This window comes from Leptidea sinapis, chromosome 46 (assembly GCF_905404315.1).
Source record: "Leptidea sinapis chromosome 46, ilLepSina1.1, whole genome shotgun sequence".
In the NCBI taxonomy this organism is placed as follows: domain Eukaryota; kingdom Metazoa; phylum Arthropoda; class Insecta; order Lepidoptera; family Pieridae; genus Leptidea; species Leptidea sinapis.
The window spans coordinates 2468797-2482597 of record NC_066310.1 but is presented as its reverse complement, the minus strand read 5'-3'; the positions used below and the strand labels follow the sequence as shown (position 1 = coordinate 2482597).

The following is a 13801-nucleotide window of genomic DNA, read 5'->3' as shown; positions in this document are numbered from 1 at the left end:
TAAAACAGTGTATAATGCTTTCTATCTCATTTTCTCCCACGTTAAATCTTATGAATTGATGTGTCTGTCTTATTCTCTCGCCGGCTGAATCCTTTGCATTTACCTGTTTGTGTCTCTATCGTCTCGCTTTTTCGTTTCAAAGAGTCTCAAATCACAACGATTCTAATGAAGTTTCACTTCAAAAATTCAAACCAGTCCCAACATTATGAGGAAACAGATATAAAAAAGAACCTTGATAACTTTCTCTATAAATAATGAAACTTGTTTTATAAGTTACACCTTAATTAATACTCAACTGAATGAAACAACCACTGTTTAATTTTAGACTTTATTTACAAAAACAGATGACGTCGTTATCACACCAATAGCTTAACAAAATGTTTGGTCCGTTTTACAAATTCTATACACACAAGCAAATCCATTCGAATAGAGTGAGTGAGATAACTGGATAAAAGAAAAAAAATAATACTGTCTCGATAAACTTGGCCGAAAAAAAAATATTTTGTAAAGATCTATTGAAAAATGTGACAAATGCTTCTTTCACGTTTAGAAAATAAGTTTCTAATAGAAAAATTCTGATATTGTGATGATCTAACAAAGAAAATTTTATGAATAAACAAACCTACATCTAGATTGTAGTACACAATACACATTAGCGACATTTACGAGATCCATTTATAAGTACCTACTTACATTACATCTATCTAATTGAGAAGCTTACGAATACATGGAAAAGTTCGCTTGAAACTGATTGATCCCGGAAAAAATTTTGCTAAAGTTATCAATGCATCCGCAATTTTTTTTTAATGTGCAACAATGATTATTTTATCCCATTTATGGTTATAATTTAAATAAGTGTCAAATATTTCTTATCCTGAGCATTAAATTAAATTTTAAGAGAAACAAATAGCGAATGGGAATATGCTTACAGTAGTTTTAATATTTTTATTCGATATATTATTTAAGATTATTTCGCTTTAGTAAAATATTGACCGCTTAAAATACTTTGAAAGTAAGGAACAAAAGTTAATCTACGCGGACACTTCAAACGTCTGCCATTTCAGCCCGGTTGATTGTCATATACGTCATAGTTAAATAAGTGGGACAGTATTATTTGAAAATTTACATATTTTGTCGTCATGACATGTGGTCTCTCTGACCAACAGCGTCGCTATTCAAAGATATTCGCAAATTTTCAAATATGTTTTTCTTGCTCAGAATAAGATTATCAACAAAAAATGACGCATTTAAATTATTTACGACGTATACGTAGCTATATTACATACTACGAATACTCCAAATAGAAATATTAACTTAAGATATTTTTCAATATTGTAACTAAAACACTATTCTAATTAATTTTATTATCTCAATCGAAACAGCAACAAAAACTTCCTCAAACACATTAAACCTACAACAATAATTTAACAAGTCAATTCGACTATTATATCTCGCGATACCAATCACATCCAAGCTAATAAGCCAATCAGCAGCTACAAATCACGTCACACTTGATTTATTTTTTCTAATTTGCTTTAACATTGTGTTATGAGAAGTAGAATATTCAGTTCCGTCACTTAAAACTGATCTCATACATAGAAATCTAAATCAGAAGGTACTGGAAGTGACTTACGGCAGTTCCCAATTTACTATCTACAGATAGAGATAAATTACTTCCTTCTACTGTGAGTAATCTGTCAATAATCTGAAGCAGTCCCGATATACCCGATAAGTCATTCTTATCGCCTTATATTGGGACGCGTGAATTGAAATTTCCATACAAACTTCTATCGCTGGTAAGCTATACGTCGTCCCATTGACATACAGCGTGTACGGATAAGGTGAGTTACCGTCTATAAGTTTATTGGGACAGAAAAGTCAACGATAGTTACGATTTTTATCTCAAGTAAGATAGACTGAATATTAGGAACGGCCGTTAGACATGTCGTCAGGTTCCGGAGAGACCAACAGAGGGTAAGTAGAGATTACAATATGGTGTATTTCAGTACATCTAACTGTCGACTCTTTCACAACCAGCAATTATACCAATGAATATTACATTTTATCGGTAAGTATTTTTAACTAAGCAGATGTTTATTTTTAAATAAAATATACGGCTATCTATTTCACTATGAGATCCTTAATTTATTCGTCAATTATTTTGCACTCCATTGCTGCACATGTCAATGTCCGGGGCGTTGCAAGCGTACGTAGCAATGCAATATATAAGCGACAGTCGTCCCGGAAGAAATAAACACTTATAACATTCATAGTACCTTAATATTTAGATTTCGATGATTTCATAACATAATTATAAATATTCTTGTCGTTCACACAATTTGACATAATTTTTATAAATTCAAATTTATTTATATTATATATTCTTCATAGATCTTTCAGCATAAGCATCAAAAACACAACACAATATCTTTAGTTATAAATATAAAATAAAACAACTGAACCGATCGGATTAATACTTAAGAAGGAGAGGATTTTAGTATACGTTTGTTGGTGATTACTTATCTGGTACCTATATTTTTTGACTTAGAAATACCTATATATTCGCAATACAAATAATGTAGTCAATGACATTTCATTACGTATATATTCAATAAATTAATAATAATAATTCGACCACGACCTCCAGTGTTCCGTGCCGGTGCTCTAACCAACTGAGCCAACCGTTTGAGTAACGTGTCGCTATGAGCTGAACAAAGCAAACAAGATTTTATAGAGATAACGCCGGAGGTCGTGGGTTCGAGTCCCGCATTGTTCATAAAATTTTGTTTTTAATTTTATTTGTGAATTTTAGAGTATTTTATAATGATTAATTAGAACAGTCCTAAATATTTACCTATCAACACTTTTTATTGTTTTAACAAGTCCCTACAAGGACAAATAGACCATCACGTATCGATTACATAACCCAGTAGACTCCTAATAACTCCGCAATGCAAACAATTCAGTCAACCAATTGAGGTAAGCGGGCGCGGTGTACTGAATGCTCATTGGTCAGGTAATAATCACAACATATCGTAAACAGTTGCTACTGGCTATTGTGGGTTTATTGAAAATCTAGTGTCGTGATCGATAGCCAACAATGATAAGAATTACATAAAATAATTCAACGTTCAGTAATCTTCATTCATTGATGGACTCCTATTAAAAAACGACAGAATCATTTGCCCACTATTTCTCTAGGATGTAGTTACAGTATAGTATGTTGTATAATTTTGTACTAAAAGTTCTTTTACGGCACCATGTATGACTTTGACGCGAATTTCTATTTCAATCCTCGTCCTGTTTACATAGCACCAGATGTGTCTTATTAACGAGGGCTGAGGAGTGTTATCAAATGCACCGATCGCACCAAACAAATAATCTTAGATAATATATTCGTCTACATAGTCTCTTGCTGTTAGACAACCGATAAAAACAGGCCAGGAATATAAGTTTACTGTTCGTGACAAGCTACGTCTTACACTGGCGATTTGTATGACACTTTGTGTTAGTGTGCGTGAATAGTTCAAAAAAGAGGGTATTTCGTAAGTATATTTTTTGACGTTTTCACAGCTGTCGTCATAGTCTATCTAGACGTAAAAATGATCTAAGCATACAATCATTGCTCGTCTCGCAATGCAATGTCATCAAATCCGACTGTACAAATCCAAGTACTTATTTAGCACACCATTCAAAAATCACAATGAGCCAGCAAACAGTTGACAATCTGTCGGTGTGAGTACGTATTTATGGACTTGCATTTAGCTTCACTCAAAAAACAGTAGGCGTAAGTATTCCTTCACTAAAAAAACTAATTTCTGTTTACATTTTTTTACCGCTTTCTATATACATCACTCACCTCTACTATATACCACTGGACAAGCGGGTCTCAAAGTGGTTTTGTGCCTGTTTGATATTCGCCATTTTGCCGCTATTGGCCATAGCGAGAGTCTGCGGTACTAAAACTAGTGAAGACAACCTCAGCAAACATCGATAGATGGTGGGAAATTATTTACAAAAAAAATGTGTACTTTATTACGATGATTCCTGAAGTATAAATAACACGGAAAACGAACGAAATTAATACAAAATGTAAAAATACTTGAGAGTACTGTACGTTCCTTCGCAGCCATTTGTATTATACGTCAAAATTATTTCTCTGGACGCTCGCGAGTGGCGTTTCAAATAGGCACAATAAAATTGTTGTCAAAGATATGGAACAACCTGTCCAGTGGTATTTTTCGAGGTCAGTGATTTACATGCTAGAGGAGTTCTTCTCTATAGCACGCTTTGTCTACTTATACAGTTGTTATACTACTTACACAGATACCACCAAATAAGTTTAATTGTACTGTGTGAACATATTTTTTGATGAAAAAGAGCCCGCTGAGTTTGTTGCGCCCATTCTTCTCAGGTCTGAGGCATCCTATTTTGCACAAATACATTTGAATTTGTATATTGTAAGTCTATGTCATGGACTTGCACTTCATCTTCGCTCAAAAGACAGCAGACAAATGTATACCTTTTACAAATGAGACAATTATTTTTTATGATTTTTTTGCCACGCATCTACATAGTAGGTACAACTATTCACCTCTACGGAGCCTACACTATATTTAAAAAAAATCACAACACGCTGCTAAGACATAATATACTTTAGTTTAATACTGGCATAAGTAATTGCGTCCCTTCTATATCCTATACCTACCGTAGTCTTACAAAATAATTAATATCAGAAATAAGACTTTAAAGATACCTTATCTAACTTTAAAGGCCGGTAACTCTAAACTATCTGATTATATATAGATTTTGCCATCAAGTTAACCACTTGCTCCTCTATATAAAAAAAAGTGAGACAAACGTATTGACCGATGCGATTATTTCGTTGGATTCAATGAATATTAAAATATTATATTTAGTATTCATTATTAATATTAAAATATAGTTTCACTTTTCTTGGTTTATTATATACAATAATAATTAAATACATCTGCTACCATGTGTATTTAAAGTATGCTGTACGCGGTAGTGTGGCGTCAAGAACGTCAGCACGGAGACTTTCGTTTTACAACAAGTTGAGCGGCATTGAGGCACTTGTGGGCGCGTGGAATAACGTGACATGTTTTCGAGCTTCGGAAGTAAGTGATATGAGTTGTTTTATCCAATGTATCGATATATTATTGTATACAATTCTTTGTACATAGGCTGCACTAAAATTATCGGGAATGGAATATTTCCACTGTTCCTGTCATATTAAAATCTTTTTAATTAAAAACTCCTTGGTTTTAAAAATCGAATGCCATTTAATTATTTAAAAAAAATATCTCGGTCTTGTCACAAGGTCTTGTCAAACTTGTTTCGTCGTTGAGAAAATGGAATTGACTCGAGAAAATTCTAGAGCGATGATTTATTATGAATTTCGAAGTGGTTTAACACAAAAACAGTGTGTTGACCGGATGATTTCTGCATTTGGTGATGAAGCCCCATAGCAGAAAGAAAGAAGCAGATTTATATGTAATATAAGATAATAAAATCACAAAAAATGATGACGAGTCACCCTAATGAATGATGACTAAAATGACAAATTTATGTTACTATGCGGACTTTTTAAAGGGTTTTTGACGCTTTAGGAAAGAGTGTCGTATTTTTTGTTCTCACAAATGCGGATGTGGTTGGTGAGATGGTTTTAATAATAAGCATAAATAAAGACTGATTACACTTAACATATTTTTGATAACTATTTCTACTTCAGTACAGAAAAAAAATCAAAATTATTTAGGGCGCTTTAGTGCCGCGCGCGTGTAACGGAGTGTAAATAAGTGAGGAGATTCTCGATTGGGAGCGGTGCCTTCTAAAGGGTTCGCGACACAGCAATGCGACCAAGACCGTGCTCATCATGAACAATTGGGCAGCCATATTGGGTAATTTACCGAATCGCTACATCGGGGGTTACCCAACACTTCAATCACCATAGTTCACCCTCAAATCATGAGATCTTTGATATTCTAAACGATCAGACAGCTTGGGATCAAATTATGATTATCAGCAAAACTTTGCGTTACACAGTATACCTAATACCTACCTAATAAATACCTATGGAAAAAAGATTACAGGGACTTTACAAAACAAATTTCAGAAACGGTGTCAGCGTCAAAAAAAAGATTACAGGGACTTTACAAAACAAATTTCAGAAACGGTGTCAGCGTCAAAAATAGTTACTAATGAACCTTAAAAATAAAAGATTTTCATGACTTGTTTGGTACACTTTCATGATTGACATGTGTCAAAGGCTTTTTTCCGAGTGTTTATTTCTGAGAGCTATATGCCTTGAGAAATGACAGTTGAGTTGCCGGCCTTTAAAGTATCGAAAATTATTTTGTAGAAAACCGTGACATAAATCAAATAGATGTACATAGTTTTTTAAATAAATAAAATCACACAATGACGTTATGAGGGTAGTTATGAAATCCGCCGAAATTATCAATCATCGGACTTGCTAAAAAGTTGCTAAATACAATTAAATTACCTTATTAATATTTGGCAGTGAAGAATTGCGGCTCGGATGATTATAAGCATTACTTATCTACACAAATAAAGCTATTAATTAATACTTACAATACTTTTCGGGAAAAAATCATGAGTGAGTTCTGGTTTTTACCAGATTTATTTATTACCTTTTATTATTATGATTAATATATTTTTTTACTTCGATAAATGTAATCTGCATAATATCGCACCTCTTTTTGAACTGGAACTTTTTCAATCGGATATTATTATTTCTTAGACCTCAGCACAATCACATTCTTCTTAATTCCTGTCGAGCCGCAGACTACGAGCGCAAATTTAGTACGATTTTTTAATGTTTTTTGTATATTATTATTTATAGCCGCTCAATATCATTTATTTAGCCGTGGTCTTTTAACCTACAGTGTATTTAAGTGTTGACGTATTAAGACTGCAATATTTACAGGGAAAATATGTATAAATTGATTTTAGGAGCTCCCTAATTATTTCAGCGTATAGAGGATTAAGATTTGACCAGGGCATGAACAAAAGAAAATATCTGTTCGAGCTGTGGAGGTTTTTAACCTATTGGAGTTTGATTTAGAAAGACCAGATAAATGCAGCCTGTACCATTATTGTTTTTTTTTTATTATAAATATTGCCTACTTCTTGAAATTGTCCATCGCTGTAAGTAAACAATAGGCTGTGGAGTAGATATTATTATATCGTGGAAAAACACGAAGCACAAATTATTTTTTTTTACAAGGTTTAAATAACATTCGTGAACCGTTAGTTTTTTATGCATGCAGTAGATGGTTGTGCGGATATGTAATATTAATATATTGCAACATGGATACCACCAATATTGGAGTAAACCTTTTATAAAACGCTTCCCTATCAGCCGGCCTAAGAAGCTTTCATACTTAACAACGAACATACTAATGCGAATGTTATACACAGACAATTGTGATGAAAGATTTGCAATTTAAGTGTTCGCATTCCCTTTTCCATGTTTTTATACAACCATTATATAAATATCGTTACCGATGCCTATGTCAGAAGGTTCTGACATTAACTATGTGTCCCATAGTTAAGTTATGCGACCTTTCGTCAAAAATAAATTTGTTTTAGCCTAGATCAGTCTGCCCGTACGCAAACAGCTTCAGTGTACCGAAAAGTATCCACATAACACATGTTATGTTGATACTAAAGTACGTGACCCAACAGTATTTTAATAACGTAAAATCACCGAAATCGACAAATTAGTATCAGGCTACAACACTACAATGCGACAACGAATCAAAAAAGCAACCTGCACATGCAATTGCATAATTTTCAACGTACCCACACTTTCAACGGGCACGCACGCACATAAGCGTGCGTATACGTATTGCGAGACTGATTATGATAAGTGTTATACGCTTCACTTACAACAGGACGATTGGTTGTTTAGAATAAAACCACAGAGGTATATACACCTGAGGGTTTAAAGATACACGAAATTTTTCGATGCGATGCCTCACCGCTGTGTTGTAACCTCGCCTTTAAGCGGTATGTCCACGCGGGGACATCACTGTATAATGTTGTTCAATCGGCGGAACTATGGGTGGAACTGATGCTATCGGTGACATTGGCATGTAGTCACTTTCTATGGTTAAAGGAGGACTCGTCTCCTTTAACCTTACCTTCGTAAACTGCTCGTTATTGAGAATCAACTCGACAATTTCTTCGGGCAACGCTAGCGCCGACATATTAGTCTCGTTGATTTGTATCGATATGTCTGTCGACAGATCGAACTCGTTGTCTATACACTCGACTGACTTCGAGCACCGGTTGGCTGTCACGTGACGGGTGTCGTCGAGGAACTCGCAACTCTTGGTCTCGTTCTTCGTCAGGCCGATCTTGAGCCCCTTCATCTTCTTGCTCACTTTGAAGCTCTTGAATATGTCCCTGGTCGGCGTGAAGTCGAATCTCTTCTTCTTTGTCTCCACGTCTTTCGTTTCCTTCGTCTCGCATTTCGGTGACGATATACGCGAGTCGCTTTTCAGTCTTTTTCTGTAAAGTTGAAAGCTGCTCTTATACCACGTCTTTTTTTAACAAATTGATCTATCTACCAAATACATAATACAATATACCATCGCGCTCACGCGAGCGAGGCAATGATTAGTGCGGAAAGGACAACTGCGGCTTCGACTAATAATTAACAAGGGAAGGAAATATTCATAGTCAGACTGGTTAGATGGCTTCTGAATGCGGCCTATTAGATTAAGCCTATTTAAGCACCGTTTGAAGTACTCTAGCACTTACAAAAACAAAAATATAAAAAAGCATAACACAGAGACACTGATAATACTGATATTAATCTAAGTTGAAAATCATTTTTATTTTGTTAAACAAGGAGTAAAGAGTCGAGAATATTTATGTGGAAAAATGGCCACTGATGTTTCCTCCCTCCCAGTAAAAATAATACAAAGAATTCAATTTCAATATTCTTATTATGACGCGTTTAGCAAAATAGTCAATTTCTCGTACAACTCTGACATTCAAAGCACGAAACTATCATAAATCACGTTTTTTTGTTTATAATAATCAGGCTTGTTTATCTAGCAACCCGTAACATAAACCGGATAATGATATCTCAAGTATTATAAACACTTAATCGGTATCGCGTCTTAAGTGGCGAACGCCGTGTTTGGTGCGAAAACAGCTGAGCATGTATGGAATACACTATTATTTATTAAAAGTTTTAAACACGAATTCCTTAAAATGTGGTGTTTGTGGCTTGGAACGTTTTTCAGGAAGTACGTCCAATAGTGATATGCAGACAAGACTATGAATGTGTCACTCACCTGAACACACTAAATCCTTGTTTGTGCTTGGGTCCCTTGGAGCAGTGCAGCGAGCCGAGAGAACTGTGTCTGGACACGCCGCTCGTCTGCGTTGGCTCCGAGCTCTGATAGTTCGCGCGGCTGTTCCAAGACTGGCCAAGTTTTAACGTGCTAAAACAAAATTGACTAATGTGACGCCGTTTTCAAAAGGAGATTTGAACATTTTTGAGACCAATTATTAATTACGTAATGTTCTAAGAGGTCTCCCGCGACCGACTTGCCCACACACACATTAATAAATTTGATGCGTCATTCTTTTTTCACTCACTCGCTCCACATGTCCAAACCATAAAACAATAAACGTCCCCAAAAAATCGAGGTCGGAGCATTTGATTTTTGGTTTACTTTTGTATATTTTAAAATGAAATGATTTATTTGTATGAATCGTGGTAACATAGTTGCTAACATAGATAATAAATATAGATAAATGATGTACAGCACAATTCGCCAATATATCGGCATACAAATATTTGATAGTCAATATTGGAATCTTTATATTTATACGTCATTAATACACTTTACATAGCTTAATTTCAATAATATAATATAAAATAAACATTACTTTGTAGGTACCTCTCAAAAATAACATTTTAATACCATTGTTTTAGGCTAAATAATTCTTTTAAACTATAAAAGCATTTATCTATTAGCCATAATTTAAAATTTTAATGCATTATTGTTTTAGGCATCTCTCTAATATTCTTTGGAAGGTGGTTAAATAACCTAATACACATAACATTTGCGTTATTTTGATGAAGCGCTGTTCTATACAGTATGGAATCAAAAGGCGAGTTGGATTCCTTTAATCCTAATATGGAATAGTCCTTTGCTGGTTTAAGTCCCTGCTATAGTCACCCGAATGTCCGCGGCGGTAGCGGCGGCGCGTGTCTCCCGCCCGCTCGCCGCATGGTTCCGTACACGCACTCCACACTCTCGTACGTGTGCTCGAGTGCGGCGCACGGCCCCGCCCCCTGCGGCCCGCACGGCCCCGCCTCCTCCGCGATCTCCTCGTAGACGCCCGAGCCAGCCGACAGCAGCGACACACCCGAGCGGCGCCCCCACACGCTGCGCAGAGTTTTTTTTTATATACAGGATGTCCCAAAGTTATGGGACATGAAGGGAAAGTACCTTAAATATCGAAGATAGGCTATTTTACTGAAAGAAGACTTTATGTTATTTTTAAAAGTTAGTAATTCTGCATTCAAAGATTTTCTAAAAATTACTTGCCTCGTCTGGGAATCAAACAGACTTAAATGTAAAAAAAAACACCCCTACTTTTATGATGCCAATCGAAAGAATGGCCAAAAACTAATAACTCTTCTTAAGTAACATAGGTAGCCGCCCATGGACATCGGCAACATCAAGAGATGTCAAGGTGTCAAGGGATGCGTTGCCGGCGTTTAAGGTGGGATGCTTTTTTCTTGAAGGTCCCTTAGTCGTTCGGGAAAACCGCAGCCGGTAATTGATTCCACAAAGTGGCTGTGCGAGGCAAGAAATTTAACGGAAACGCAAGAAACATAGAGGTAAAGCCGCTATTTCTTGCCGATTTCAAGTGGGAGAGTGGTATTTCTCCGGGCGTGCCGGCCTAATTCGGTTGTGGCCGTGAGGACCCAACATGGCACTACCACTCAACAACGATCGTTTGCTCAACTCGAAACATCCCTAAGGCGACTTTTTGTACAAGACGGCGGAACCGCGGTGTCTTGCACAATAAGTCTGTTTTTTGTAGATAACAATTGAGGAAAAGAGCAATACGTTCACCTGTTGGTAAGTGATTAGTCCTGCCTAGCGGGGTATTGGGGACCCTTCAAACCAAAACACAAACAGTGCTTGCACACTTGCTTCTCGGCAGTAAAAGACGCCATCGCAAAAATATATTTTTTTAGAGAGTATTATTTTTGAAGTGAAAACTTTTTTAGCCTCGTTGGGCAGTTTTTGGTAGCAGGTGGAAGATTGGCTCTAATAGATATTAACGGATATTTAGATTTTTTATGAAAATAAGGCAAGAGGCGAGCAGGACGTTCAGCTGATGGTAATTGTTACGCCCTACCCATTAAAATGCAGTGCCGCTCAGGATTCTTGAAAAACCCAAAAATTCTCGTCACCTTGAGACATAAGATGTTAAGTCTCATTTGCGCAGTAATTTCACTAGCTACTTTAACACAAACGGTATATTTATTCCGGCTGAGAGGTATGGTATACACACCCCTGATAATCGTGTAACAAACCTGTCATCGAAAGCTGCCAGTGAGCGGATACACCTGTGCTTTTTCTGATCATCATCATACCCATAATCTGTACCAACTGACTCCTGACACTCCTGAAAATAAAAATATCACAATTTTAAATCAGAACAACAATCAAAACATTGCCTTAAAAACTGATTTAAATTATACTGTCTAGATTGGTGTAAACAAAATTGATACCTTAGATATCAGAAGGTCTGTGTCATCTAAAGACACTTCCGAAGGTCCACTGTACCAGCTACTCCGTCTCACCTCACCTGTATTCCAAATTCAAATGTAATGTAACAATCTTTCGTTAATCTGTCCTTAAGTATGCATATCAAAGGTAGATCTTCTCAACCTAGCTAATGTTTATAATAAAAAATTAGTGGTTATAGTTTCATATGTACAATTGAGAAAACAGTGGCTTAACTGTGTGTATTTTACTACATTTATCACAGGGAGTGTTCGTAAGAGTTGTTTGACCTGATTTCTGTAACCGAATTCCACCTTCACACGACAACGCTATTGGTAATGGTTAAGCTATTGCAAGATCAAATTTTGTACCATCCTATTTAATGGCAAATAAATGAATGAATGAATATTAATTATCTCACACGACTTTGAGCCCTTAAATTCAGAAGTAATCAAGAAAGTGTCAGTCTGACTGTATTGCCTACTTTGTGTGTATTAATATTAGATATTTAAAAAAAAAATCTTACAAATATCTTCATTGTTTGATGTCAAATCTCCTTCACTGCGGCTCATTCTCTTCACCCGAGTTCCCGTCAATGTCTGTCTTAAAGCAACAACAAGTTCATTGGCTAATGGAGTACTAAACTTCATTTCACCACTGCCTTGTGAAAAACCACTGAAAAAATAAATAAACTTCTGTGTAAAAAATAAAAAATAGAAATAGTCATTTTTTTATATGTATTTTCAATATCTTTTTTATTATTATGAAAAAATTACGAGATGAGTAAGATTACCTGATATAAATTTATATATCCTGCCCATTTAAATTTTCACAATTACAGTAGAAATTTTATTTCTAGCTATGACACCCTTCAATCCGAAACACAATAATGCTTGCAGAGTCCTGCTTTACAGCAGAAAAAAGGAGTTGCTGTACTATATCTTACTAGCTACTTACCTAGCCCACATCTGTATGTAATAGGAACTTTTCATTTTATGAAGCAAAATACAATTAAAATAAATAGTTTAATTTGTATGTTTATTATTACTACATTTCACAATGATAGAATGATACATGAGGAAAATTTGAGTGTTTTACTATGGTCACAAACCAATGTTAATTATAATAGCAAATGAGAACACTACTAATGAACAAGGATAATGAATATGATGCAATGTTGAAGTAATGCTTTGAAATTGGAACTCAAACCTCACCTTCAAATTAATATACAAACATACACAAGAGGGTAATTTCATCTATATTCTAGAATATCCAAGTCAATAAATAAACAAACCCATAACCAAATAAAATTAATAGTAATACTATAAATTCAAAAAAATTAATGAATTTCGGAATTATTCTGTGGAAATTGATTGTGATTAAAATGGTAGAAATAGGCTAATTAATTATCCTAATTATATACTTCAAAAGAACTTTTAATTAATAAATATGCATAAATATATATAACTTTTTCTCTATTCAAATGTTGTTTCATTTTATATTAACATTAAAAAAAATCCACAGTCAAATCATAGACAATATATTGTGTTTATGTAATGCATGCCCAAGTCCACACCAAGCTATTCTGTGTCTAGGTCTGAAACCAGTTCACATCAGGTGGTTCAACCAGTCTTCGCTAATATCTGTTTTATATTTTTATTCAATGCATGCAACAAGTTAATTAAATTAATTTAACAAATATAGAATACATTATAATATAGAAACTATAAAACTTCTGTAGTAATTAATAATAAAAACATGCACGCACCTATCAATACTAAGAGAGCATGTTTTATTCATGTCTCCATCTTTCTTTAGTAGAACTTCGGTGATATGTTTCCAATGAATATTGGTGCTGGATGAGGGTTGGGACACTAGCAGCCCACTAGCCGACAGGGTGAGCACACTGTCAGATATAAGGCCACACTTACGAGACAACTCTGTCGCAAGCACTGTCACTGGGTATGAATCTTTGAGCAATGTATCGG

General features: G+C 35.2%; 1 protein-coding gene across 1 annotated transcript; it reads right to left on the bottom strand.

The window, feature by feature from the left end:
* Positions 1–314: 314 nt before the first annotated feature.
* LOC126977977 (uncharacterized) lies at positions 315–13801 on the bottom strand. The gene is made up of 7 exons (XM_050826701.1): positions 13745–13801; positions 12340–12488; positions 11819–11895; positions 11621–11712; positions 10248–10457; positions 9354–9503; positions 315–8559 (listed from the first exon to the last, which is right to left on the bottom strand). Exons 2-7 carry the CDS (start codon positions 12461–12463, stop codon positions 8049–8051), a joined length of 1164 nt encoding a protein of 387 aa, XP_050682658.1. The 5' UTR covers positions 12464–12488; positions 13745–13801; the 3' UTR covers positions 315–8048.

Excerpts from the sequence above, each read along its gene's own strand:
- LOC126977977 (XM_050826701.1), bottom strand. The coding sequence starts at position 12,463 with ATGAAGTTTAGTACTCCATTAGCCAATGAACTTGTTGTTGCTTTAAGA. Across the intron at positions 11,713-11,818 it reads CAGACCTTCTGATATCTAAG|GAGTGTCAGGAGTCAGTTGG; the intron begins GTATCAATTTTG and ends TTTTATTTTCAG. Across the intron at positions 10,458-11,620 it reads CTGGCAGCTTTCGATGACAG|CGTGTGGGGGCGCCGCTCGG; the intron begins GTTTGTTACACG and ends AACTCTGCGCAG.